Genomic DNA, 12,204 nt, shown 5'->3' with positions numbered 1-12,204 from the left:
AGCTTTTATTATTAAACAGTAGATAACTTCACCGCTATCTCTTGGTTATCGATGGTTACACTTCTTCAGCTAAATGTCACATTTATTTCACCACACCTTTGCGGTTTCACCACATTGTTATGCTGCGGTGGACTCTTCACAATAACCCGCCTCTCTCAGCAAACCGCAAACTCGCTTCGCTCTCATTCATAAAACCATAAAACTCAATCAGCACATGACACATAACATAACTGTCATGTGCGTATAGTGCGCGTATCTGCCGTTACGTGCCGCCTTCGTTCCGTTCGAACTCCGAACAAGCATTTTCGTCCGTCTGCGGCTGGCGCGGGGTGTATTGTGTAGAGCTGCTCTTTTTCATTTTTTGACTTTTCATTAGCATATATTGATTTTGCGTGGTTGGTGTGTGGATCAGTGGTGCGCGAATCGAGTGGTGGTGTGGCAGTGAATTTTTAAGAGAAAGTTTTACCTTTAAAACCTCTGAGCGCTGACGGGAGGACACGCACAGACAGCTGCAGAATGGCGAAGACGCAGGAAAACGGCCACACCTCGCACAACGGGGTGGCCAATGGCCACGCCACCGTTCGGTCCCGATTCTCGGAACACCGTCAACATCAACCACCGCTGGAGGCGAACGGGAAGATCTCGGTAGGTGGTGCAGGTTTTATCGTTTAGTATCATCATCACTATCGGCTGTGACTCAGTATGGTTTGATAGCCGCATCACCTCATACTGATATGGTGAAGCCAAAAAAAAATCGTCACCTCCGGTGCACATATTTAGTTAACACATACACGCCCTTCGCATAATTAATATCAGTTTCGGTACGTATTAGTTTATTAAATGATTTTTTTTTGCTTGTATCCATCGGTGTCTGCTTCGTCGGTGCTGTGATTGGCTTTGGCTTTGGCGGTGGGGTGCGGCGCTGGCTGGCTGGCTTTCCCCGACTGCACGGTACAGAACGGTTTCAGCAAATATCAGCAAAGTGAAGAAACAGCAAACTATGGCAAAGAACCGCCGAAGTCATCGTACGAGCAGGTGCCACTTCACACGGCCTGCTTCACCTATCTGGGCTTCTACTTGCTGATGATACTCGGTTACATAAATCAGTTGTTCTTCACTCCGAAGGTTGCCACCGAAAAGCACCGCGATGTAAGTACACCCACCGTACAGTACGATGAGCTGGGTCATGTATAGTTAAATCGTTTTATGGTCCCCTCAGGGTTACGTTCCGCTGTACGATGCATTTGAGAAGTTCTACCTACGGTACGTGTACCGGCGGGTGAAGGATTGCTGGAACCGGCCCATCTGTAGCGTTCCGGGCGCCGAAGTGACGCTGAAGGATCGCATCACGAAAGACTACGGCTGGTCGTTCGAGTAAGTAGGACATTATTTCTTTTTGTCGATGGAATGCGGTTTGATGTTACTGTTTAGCGTTGGTAGTGGTACAGAAAAGTGCTACTACAAATAAATAAACAAATAATTGCTGATAAACAGCTCAGGTATAGTGCCTACCCTACCCGTCAGCCCGTTCAGCAGCAAAGGTTAAGTTCAGAGGCACAAGTGTAATTTATTGCGACACCATCGCACCCACCGGTGCGATTTCTGTTTGGTTTGGCAACAAATTAGCAGAAAAAAATCACTTAATTTGATTCAGGTAGCTTCGGAGAGGTATTTTTAGCTTAGGATAAAATATTTCTGGAACACACTACGTAGGAGTTGTGTTATACTTTGGAGTGGATGGGTGGCGTGATAGATTTTTAATAATGATGATTAGCTCCTTATCTCTGTATGAGTCTATCTATCTATCTATCTTTTGAATTAAATCTTATACTAGAAACGTAGTTCATCGTCTTCCGTCTAAAAATTTAATTAATCGAGTCTAAACCACAACCGTCTAGGTTTTTTTCTGGTTGTAGTGCACCAGTTTGCTCACAACTAACTTTGTGTTATCATTGATTAAGGTATCAATGAATGAATAAACTCAACGTCATGGTTTAGCAAAAAGTGTATTAATATAGATAACTTTCATTTTAAAGCCGGACTTTTGAAACATTTTCACCAGATAAGTGGATTTGTGTTCTTCTTTATAGTAGTCTGGCGGGAAATCAAAAGCATTGAATGTACTTATATTGAACTTCTCCTTCCTCTGGTTTATCCGTCTTGTTCCTACCCGCATCCGTATTGATTTGTGGCCTTCGTCACGATATCACGCCGTCTTCTGCAACGTCTTCACCTATGACTGATCTCTCGTTGCCCCCCCCACGACAACGTTAGAGTCGCCGTGAAGAGCAACGACAGAGATCAGTGCTATTTCAAGCAGTCGTCTCCATTCAACTCGATCTTAGGCTACTCGTTACCAATTTCCCAGGCGTCTAACAAGTCGCAAATCACTTTCGACCTGGTCGAGCCATCCCACACGTTGAGTTCCTTTGTTTCTTGTGCCGGTGGGGTTGTTGATAAGAATTGTTTTCGTTGCACTGGTGTCCGGCAGATTTACGACATGTCCGGCACACCGTAGCTTACCGCCACTTCCTGCTTTCAGTTTGTACTGCGCCAAATACCGTCCGTAGCACCTTCCGATCGAACACGGCAAGGGCATGTATGTCCTCCGTGAGCAGCGTCACAGCTTCAAATCCTTAAAGAACTACCGGTCCAATAAGGGTTTTGGACATTGTCAGCTTCGTACGGTGACACATGGTTCTTGATCGCAATGTTTTGCGACGGGCAGAGTAGGCCCGATTTCGCACTTGAATGCGCCGCTGGATCTGCCTGAGACTTACTTTCATATATTTGGTCTTTTTGGCACTGATATCAAAGTCATCTGGGAAAGCTACGAGTTGGCAACCTTTGGATCACCTACCCAAGAGCCATGTAGCATGCAGAATAAGCCATCACTTTGTCCCAATTCTCGCCAAGTCTCGAAGAGACGCAAGAGTTTCGCCGAGATGCACACAAAACACACCACTCGATTCAATGTAGCTCTGCTTAATCGCGTTAGTTTTTTCGGGGAACAACAAAATTGCCATAGCTGGTCACGATGGACTGCATCGTATGCTGCTTTGAAGTCAACGTAGATGTGATACGAAAGCACGCTGTATACTCCCGACATTTCTGCAAGATCTGTTACGAAATTTTGTGCTATCGGTGTTCTATCGGTCTTCAGCAACCCGAGTTTTCGTTTGACTTCTTACAGATTACGGGCTGGGACATTACGGTTTGTTGGCGTTTGTCGGTAACTTTATTTTGTGTGGCAATGTAAGGCCCAAATTATGTGCAGATAGCTTAAATAGTGTTGCAAACGCGGGATGGTGCATATTGTCGACGTTTGTATTTCGACATGCAGAGGGCTCGGTTGTAGGTCATTCCATTGAACCGACTGATTAAACCAGGAACCATTGAACCGACTGTTGATCGAGTCGTGACAGCGAATAGATCATTTACTAGCTAGTGAGACTAACGAATTCGGTTAGTCGCACGAGGTGCAATAGTTATTCCACGGCGAACCATAATCCCGCCAATCGACGAAAATACAAGTGGGATCCTTCATTGCGAATACCCGGTCAGCACCAGTGAACCTTGATCTCGGTCATACGAGGTCCCTGAAAAACATCATTCAGTCGCTGAAATTACGACGTAGCTCCGGGCTATACTCGTGACCCAGCGAGTTGCCATCGTACGCCACCCGGCCGATAAACTTTGGTGGAGATCAAACTACAGCCAATTACCACAGTCGTCCTCAGGTCGCCACGTTCCATTCGACCTTGCCGTGTCATTAACTCGGAACAGTTGTTCTAATTCTTCACGATCCTGCCCTTTTTTTACTGGCGCATTTTACTCCTCACAATCGTGGTTAACTGGGTGTTTGCTGGTCGATATTTGGCCAAATTCTCCTTAGTGGCAATGCTCAGATAATTTTCATAACAGATAATTTTTCAGAACAGACGCTCCGATGATGGCCGAGCGTATTCTAGAAAGAAGACAGTCCCTCATCCAGTATTGGCACGTTGTTTTCGGCAGCTTGCGCGTTATCTAGCTGCCTAATGTTCAGCCGAGGAGGACGGTTTTTACGCGTCTAGTATACGGTTGACAGTTTTGAGCGCGGATTTACAAACCCTTCTCTCCTTTATGGCAGGATTTCTGCAGAGCCAGATGCCGAGTTTGCAGGGTTCAAGCTGTTCAAGTAGCATCCAAATTCAGCGATTTGCGGATCAAGTTTCCATTTGTCGTTTCCCTTTTTCGTGGGCTAAGTCAATGCTGAATATTCCAACCAGCATATGCTTGACTGTTATTAGGGATTAACGACAAGGTCGTCAGAGTACATTTATGGCAGTCAGTATGGCACCGAATATCACCCTTCCGTTCCCTTCCCTTCTTCAGTGTATCAACATGCTCCCATAGACTCGGGAAACCATCACAAATAAATAAAATCAGTTTAACTAACCTGCTAGCCGTAATAAGATCTTGCAACTCAAAGCACTAAACATTGCATTCTATAGGTTCTATTACTTTTTGGGGCATAAATTACACTAAATATTGAGATTTCTGCCCAATTCATCACCATATTTTCACTTTTTCGTCGTCGATTTTTCATTAATTTTTTTCGGCCGTTCCATTCGTCACATCACTCGCGAAACTTAACTTGAGACACAGAAAACTTTAATTTACCACCCGAACAGTTATTTACTCTGACGACCTTCACCTTAAGCAATGGAAATAGAATCTTTTTTGTATGCGAATTATTACGTAGAAACTTTTTCGATTGATCAGTGCGAAAATACTGAAAATCAAATTGCAAATCACTGAGATATCAACGCTCAAGTCCTGACAATTTTTTTCTATTTTCCGGAATGACATCCTGCCTTTCAGTAAGACGTAGTTCTACGCCAAAGTTTACTAGCTTTAAAAATGCCAATTTTGAGCGGTTGACATTTTAAAAATCATAAAAATAAAAATATAATATAAAATAAAATAAAATAAAATAGGGTAGGGGAATGGGGACCCCATCCCACGCTTAGGCGTTACCGGTTTATCCACCCAGGGAACTTGCCTAGGATGTGGCGAAACTGGACAGTGGGCCCTGTCGAATTTATATAAAATACCACAATATCCGGATCATCAAGAGTTATTGGCATGCGATCGCCCGACGAGGGCCCCCCTGGAATGGGGAGAAGAGCAAGCGGTCAGCGGTTGGAAGTTGAAGTGCAAGAGCGGGCTTCCAACCGGGTTCAACCCGAAGAGCTACCGCTAAACGGAGGAAGCAGCCATGAAAATCACTTAAACAACGCTGCGCCTGTAAGGAATGTTGCGACTCGGAGACGCCAATCGTACGCCAATGCGATGAATGCAAGACGTCGAGCAATTCTGCGGAATAATATGCTCTCGCAAGCAGAGATCGATGAGATACAGCAACAGGTCCGTAGCGAAATCGACAGGAGGAATGACAGAGCGAGTGATGTGTCGAGACGAAGCTCAATGCGGCTACGTGATCCAAATGCAATGAGGTCCACGAATCCATAGCCCCGATGGAGGTAAATGTACCCGCACTAGTACCACAAGAACCACCGCTTGATCAGCAGCTGTTACGAGATTTGATCTTCCATATGGACGAAGCAGTCGCACAGTTCCGCGATACTGACCCTCTATTGCGGCACAAATTACCAAAACTGCGATTCTCCCGCAAGCTAGTAAATGCAATCAATATCCTCAATGGTCATGTTTTGCCATTGCATTTGAATGCTGCCTAGCACCTGGAGGATTTGCAGTTGACAGTATTTTGTGCAGCTGTGGCGGCTGCTAGAAGCTTGGGATTGCGCACAACGCCCAGAGGTGAGACGCCCAACTATGTTGGAGAACAGCGTAAGCCTCAGTGGCAGAAACGGTTGGAGCAAAGAATCTCAAACAAACGAGTTGCAATTGGAAGACTGATAGCGTATAGAAATGGCGGAAGAACAGCAAGATTGTGCCGCCATGTAGCTGCGATCATGCAACCTATTGAGCTTCGTCAACTGGGAGCTCACCAGCTAACAGAGAGAATCGACACACTAATACAGCAGTTAAGCGTTTTATCGAAGCGTCTAAGGCGTTACACTGATTCTGCAAAACGTCGACAGCAGAATAAGATGTTCAGTGATAACGAAAAAGCGTTCTTCGAGTAAATTAGCAACCAGAAGCCCGATTACAGAGATGGCCTACCGGAGATAGGAGATATCACGAATTTTTGGGCCAATATATGGGAGAACCCAGTACAACATCGTGTCGGGCAGTCGTGGTTAATGCGAGAAGAGGAAAGTTGTGGTGGCATCGAAGTAATGCCAGCTATCACTGTCACGGCAGCAGATGTCCGCGAAGCAACACGTGTCACCAGGAATTGGGCAGCCCCAGGACCAGACGGCGTTCAGAATTTCTGGTACAAGAAGCTAGTCGCGGTTCATCCCAAGATAGCCGAGTGCTTCAATAAGGTATTACGTGAGCCTCACACACTGTCTGATTTTGCCACCCGAGGCACCACTTTCCTCATCCCCAAAGACAGCAACACATCAAACCCATCAAAGTACAGGCCAATCACAAGCTTATCAACCTTGTACAAAGTACTTAATGCCATCATTGCCGCGAAAATCTCATTCCACTGTGAGCAACAAAGCATCCTGACGGAAAAGCAAAAAGGATGCAAAAAGAATACTCACGGTTGCAAAGATCAGGCCATCATTGATGCAGTCATTGTGGAGCAAGCGGTGCACAACCAGAGGAATCTTAGTATGGCCCATATAGCCTACAATAAAGCATACGACTCCATACCTCACACATTCTTAATTAAGATGTTGGAGATGTATAAAATAGACCCTGTAGTCGTCAGGTTCCTGCAGTATGCGATGGGACAGTGGACTTCTACAGTACAACTTAGTGATGGGAAAACTGTGTTGCGCTCGAGAACGTTGCGGATTCAAAAAGATATCTTCCAAGGGGATTCGTTCAGTCATACCCAGCAAAACGCTTAACAGAAACGGTCATGGCTATAAGATTAGGTATGGTGACGCGAGCATGAAAATGTGACCCATACCTTTTATATGGATGATCTCAAGATCTATTCTGAATCAACAGAACGACTAGGAGTAGCTATCAAACTAGTTGAGAGAGTAAGCAGCGATATCGGTATGGAATTTGGGCTTGGCAAATGCCGATCAGTACAGCTTCAAGCAGGGCGCTTAAATAGTTTTGATGGCTACGAGGTCTACGATGGGCAGATGATTAGGGATATGATTCGTGGCGAATCGTACAAATACCTTGGTTTCAGACAGCTCACCAGTATTCGCCACACCGACATCATGATAGAGCTGCGGAATAAATTTTTATGTCGAGTGAACCATGTCCTAAAGTCTTTCCACAACGCGGGAAATAAGGTACGACACTGAATACATTTGCCATTCCCTTGTTGACCTACAGTTTTGGAGTAGTGAAGTGGAGCAAAACTGACCTAGATCTTGAGAGGAGGGTGCGGCCAAATGAGGAAGATGTGCCAAATTACCGCTACAAACCAGATCCCGTCTTAGAAAATGACCGTTTTAAGCTGTATTGGGACCGCACCATTCTGACGGACCTTTTAATTCACCACAACCGACCGGACATTATGGTTTACGACAAGAGTAGACGAATAGTAACCATTATTGACGTCGCCTATCCACTGAGCCGTAATTTGGAGTCAACACACGGTCACAAAATTGTTAAGTATCGTCCGCTGGCAGTGGAGTTGAAAGAGTTGTGGAGATTAGAACAGGTCCCTAGGATAGTTCCGATAGTGCTTTCCGCAACCGGAGTGGTTCCGAAAGTATTGCTGGAAGACCTGAAAGTGTTGAGATTAGACCGAGAGCTAGCTGCGATGCAGAAATCAGCGATACTCAGCACCTGTGCAATTGTCCGTCAGTTCCTGGGTCAAGACGACAGATATACCCCAGATGATAATGCTATGTAAAAAAAATGTGCAGATCCACCAAGCGTAATCCCCCTTTGGCAACCGCCCGGGGTAGGTGAAATTACGTGACTTTGTCGTGAGTGTAAATAATCGGAAATAAGATAAGAAATAAAAAAAAATTAACAAAATTAAAACAAAATTAGGTATTAGACTACCTAATATAGCGGGTGGCGGTAGTTTAATTAGTAAAACACTCGGGTACCAACCAAGAGAGCGTGGGTGCGTACCCCACCTGCCATTTTCCCGGTATATTTTTGGTCTACATCAAAATTTTGCAGTTTATCCAATTAATCATTCTACACATCACACACTTCCCTCCCTTTCCAAACAATGTTAAAGTGTTTCCAGTTATCACTGGATCTAAAAGTCAGTAGAGGGTATTATCGTATTAGATGCTAAATGTGACTAAACTTGCTACAATTTCAACTAGGTATATTGGAACAGTCGTACAATGTTTATAAAGCTATGTATTTGGCTAACAATTTGGTTGGAGCTGTTATTATTTGTCTGAATAAATCCCTTGACAAACCTGTTTTGATCTTTGTTAACATATTCTACTGATTTAATAGTTATCAAAACATTGCAGGTGCTGGTCCCAGACAGCTGCATTAATTATGCTTGATAGAGATAAATAATTTTACTCCAAATGACTTGGAAATTCGTTGAAATATTTCAGAGTTGATCAACCATTAGAAAATGAATAAAAAAAATAAATCGACGTTTTAAACATCGGTGAACCATACCTAGGCATAAGAAAGGCAATTTAGTCAGGTTAATATTCTGCAAGTTCGAAATCGTTTCCAGATAAACGATTCCAAGTTAACTAGCCTATTTGCCTACCCCAAAACCAGCACTGGAAGTTGTCTAATTTGCAATTTGTTTTCCCGTAGGTTCACCGGTACCGAAACGAGATGCCTCAACCTGGGATCGTACAACTATCTCGGCTTCGCCCAGAACGAAGGCCCCTGCGCTGACGATGCGGAACAATCGATTAAAACCTACGGCCTGGCGGCTTGCAGTTCACGGCGTGAAATCGGTAATGTATCGTTTCTTGTTTTTCACTCAACAGCAAATATAGTGGTACCACCTATTCATAAACACTAGTTAAAATTCCAATGAAAGCAAGCCGATGATGGCAGAATGGAATTCATTGATTTAGAGCGCGCGCGATTTGAAAGATTTAACCTTGAAATTGCGTAATAAAAATAATTGCATGATACAGACAAAACCGTACTGATAAGAGAGGAAGCGAGCGAGCGAGCGAGCGCTGAATTGACACTTTCGATGTGACGAGTGATACGTTCCTCCGTGTGTGGTGTGTGCGACCGATATGAGTCATATAATGTTTACATAATTGTATTTTTATTAGGTCCGCGGCTTGCATGACGTTGGACACTTAAAATCGTACTCATTTGATTAAAGTTTTCTGACTCACTGTTACTGGCACTTTTGTAAATCCCACAAAAAAAAAAACGGTTTCGCTTTGCTAAATTGTGATTATGATGCACTTTTACAGAATGCGAATTTGCTTATCAACACTCAATTTCAGGAATTTTATATGACTACCTACTACAGTCATTATTATGGATTAAAAAACAAATATCCTAGAAATTTTAAACAGAAAATAAAATTTAAATTTTACTCACCAAGAATTTTTAGTTCACCGCATAATGACACCTAATGAAATCTGTAAAAACGTGCTTTCTTTTTCAATGCCGCGCACAGCTTACTATGATTGAATGTTGGTTCAAATGAGACAAAACGCATTTCAATTTGCGTTGCTAGTCAACAAGAAATTTGTTCAATATGAAACAGGCTACTTTGATCATGCACGCGCTTTGTTGGACTTTCCGTTTAAAGACGAGTGATCGAACAATCACGTTTCGTATGTTTTTCCCCTTTCTCAGGTACCAACCCGCTGCACGTCGAGCTGGAACAGCTGACCGCGCGTTTCCTCGGCGTCGAGGATGCCATCGTGTTCGGCATGGGCTTCGCCACCAATTCGCTCAACATTCCCACACTGATCTCACCCGGCTGCCTGGTGGTCAGCGACGAGAAGAACCACGCTTCGATCATCCTCGGCCTGCGGCTGTCCGGTGCCGTCACCAAAGTGTTCAACCACAACAGTATGAAGGACCTGGAGCGCGTGCTGGTCGAATCGATCACTCGCGGCCAGCCGGGTACCGGTAAACCCTGGAAGAAAATCCTGATCATCGTCGAGGGCGTCTTCAGTATGGAAGGATCGATCGTCAAGCTGCCGGAAATCGTGGCACTGAAAAAGAAGTACAAAGCCTACATCTATCTGGATGAGGCTCACAGCATTGGAGCTACGGGTCCGACGGGACGTGGCGTGCTTGATTTCTACGGGGTCGATCCTAATGATATAGACATTCTGATGGGAACTTTCACAAAAAGTTTCGGATCAGCCGGAGGTTACATCGCAGGCAATAAGGTATTTTAGGGGAAAAATTCTTCATTGACTCGGACTAAAAACCTCTTTCCATTTCAGAAACTGATAAACTTTTTAAGAGTAAACAGCCACGCTCACTGCTATGCCAGTTCGATGTCTCCACCGGTAACGCAGCAAATTCTCACTTCAATGAAAATAATCATGGGCCTGGATGGAACATACGAGGGCAGCAAGCGAATTGATCAGTTGGCCCGCAACACTAGATATTTCCGGAAACGATTGGCCCAGATCGGTGTCATCACCTACGGGCACGAAGATTCGCCAGTCGTTCCGATGTTGGTTTATCTGTTCTCCAAAATTGGGTAAGTCCTAAAAAGTCCCAAAACCTTTTTTGACACACTGATAACGGGCCCCCCTTTCCCAGGGCCGTCGTTCGGACGCTGACCGCGCGCAACATCGCCGTCGTCGGAGTCGGCTTCCCGGCCACACCGATCATGGAGGGCCGCATCCGGTTCTGCCTGTCGGCCTCGCATACCAAAGAGCAGCTGGACTACGCGCTAACCGTAATCGACGAGATTAGCGACACGCTTGGGCTCAAGTATTCGCGCAAACCGCGCGATCTGAGACCAATAGAATATTGAAAATTTGCTTTAAAAAATCAACCATATAGGCTTTACAGATTTACTATATAATAGTGCATGCAAGCAGCGAAAAGGCCGCGAAGGAAAACCTAAGCGAAAACACAATACCACGCATCCCTAACACTTACCGAAAATAGGATAGAGAGCAAAAGTATGCCTTATTACAGAATAGTTGAAATCGAACAAAATGCACACATACACAAACACAAGCAAGCGCACGTGTCTATGGTAGCGACGACTATGTTGCCGCATTTATTCGCGATAGAAAGAGAGCGCGAGAGATAGGAGAGAAAAAGAGAGAACGAGCGAGCAAATGGGCGAGCGAGCGAACGAGTACGCGAGGAAGAAATTATGCTTCCAATTTGTATTATTATTTATGAAGTTTTTAAGTATTGAGGAACGGTTTTGTTACAAAGTTATTTTTCCGTTACATTCGATAACACTTATTGTAAGATAAAACAGTGCATAGTAGAAATCATGGAACATTAATAAAATGCTATCTGCTTTACCGGTAGAGTTTCAACGGAAGTCGTCGTTTGTTATCCGAATCCGAATTTTCAAGAGCTATTACGCTGGTAATGGTTCTACACTTATTTCCAAGAGTTGAGGAGAATGTAAGTTGTTCGTCCATTTACAAATAGGGTGATCGGCTCGATTGCTGTACCTATCGCGGCATAATACTGTTACCGAGAGCACAGGGTTTCGTAGGGAAATACCAGGTGGGTTTCACGGGGGCTCGCGCAACCAGACGGACTAAATTTTTACCAGTCGACAGATCTTGCAGAAATGTTGGGATTGAAAGTATAACGTGCTCGCGCGTCACATCTTTATTGATTTCGAAGCAGCTTACGACACAGTTGATCGAGATCAGCTATGGCAGATAATGCATGAACACGGTTTTTCGGACAAACTGCCGCGAATGAAGAAATCTACGTTATATCCAGGAATGAGTTTCATGCGCATTTCGGGAACACACTCGGGTATTAATAGTAGAATTTAATTTGGAACAAGTTTTCTTCTTTTTTGACGTAGGACTACGTCTTACTTTAATAGGGTGGCACGTTGGAGAAGCAAAAATGACCGCGACACGACAAAGTGATAGATTTTGAACGCTTATAGCTCAGCCAATTCTGAATATATTTTTATGGTTTGCATACCATTCGAATCACAAAATATCAGCCTTTTGT

At 44.3% G+C, this 12,204-nt stretch overlaps 1 protein-coding gene across 1 annotated transcript; it reads left to right on the top strand.

Moving 5' to 3' along the window:
- The first annotated feature begins 295 nt into the window (after positions 1-295).
- On the top strand, positions 296-11,526 carry LOC128744054 (serine palmitoyltransferase 2). The gene is made up of 7 exons (XM_053840808.1): positions 296-645; positions 958-1,149; positions 1,220-1,374; positions 8,857-9,002; positions 9,874-10,418; positions 10,476-10,738; positions 10,801-11,526. The coding sequence occupies exons 1-7, from the start codon at positions 517-519 to the stop codon at positions 11,015-11,017; spliced, it is 1,647 nt and encodes a 548-aa protein (XP_053696783.1). The 5' UTR covers positions 296-516; the 3' UTR covers positions 11,018-11,526.
- Positions 11,527-12,204: the final 678 nt, after the last annotated feature.

Source organism: Sabethes cyaneus, chromosome 3 (genome assembly GCF_943734655.1).
Source record: "Sabethes cyaneus chromosome 3, idSabCyanKW18_F2, whole genome shotgun sequence".
NCBI lineage: Eukaryota > Metazoa > Arthropoda > Insecta > Diptera > Culicidae > Sabethes > Sabethes cyaneus.
This window is presented reverse-complemented; position numbering and strand designations above follow the sequence as displayed.

What these genes read in the sequence shown, in the direction of transcription:
- LOC128744054 (XM_053840808.1), top strand. Translation starts at nt 517, where the DNA reads ATGGCGAAGACGCAGGAAAACGGCCACACCTCGCACAACGGGGTGGCC. An exon ending in GTTACATCGCAGGCAATAAG is followed by an intron (nt 10,419 to 10,475) that starts GTATTTTAGGGG and finishes TTTCCATTTCAG; the next exon opens with AAACTGATAAACTTTTTAAG. An exon ending in TATCTGTTCTCCAAAATTGG is followed by an intron (nt 10,739 to 10,800) that starts GTAAGTCCTAAA and finishes CCCCTTTCCCAG; the next exon opens with GGCCGTCGTTCGGACGCTGA.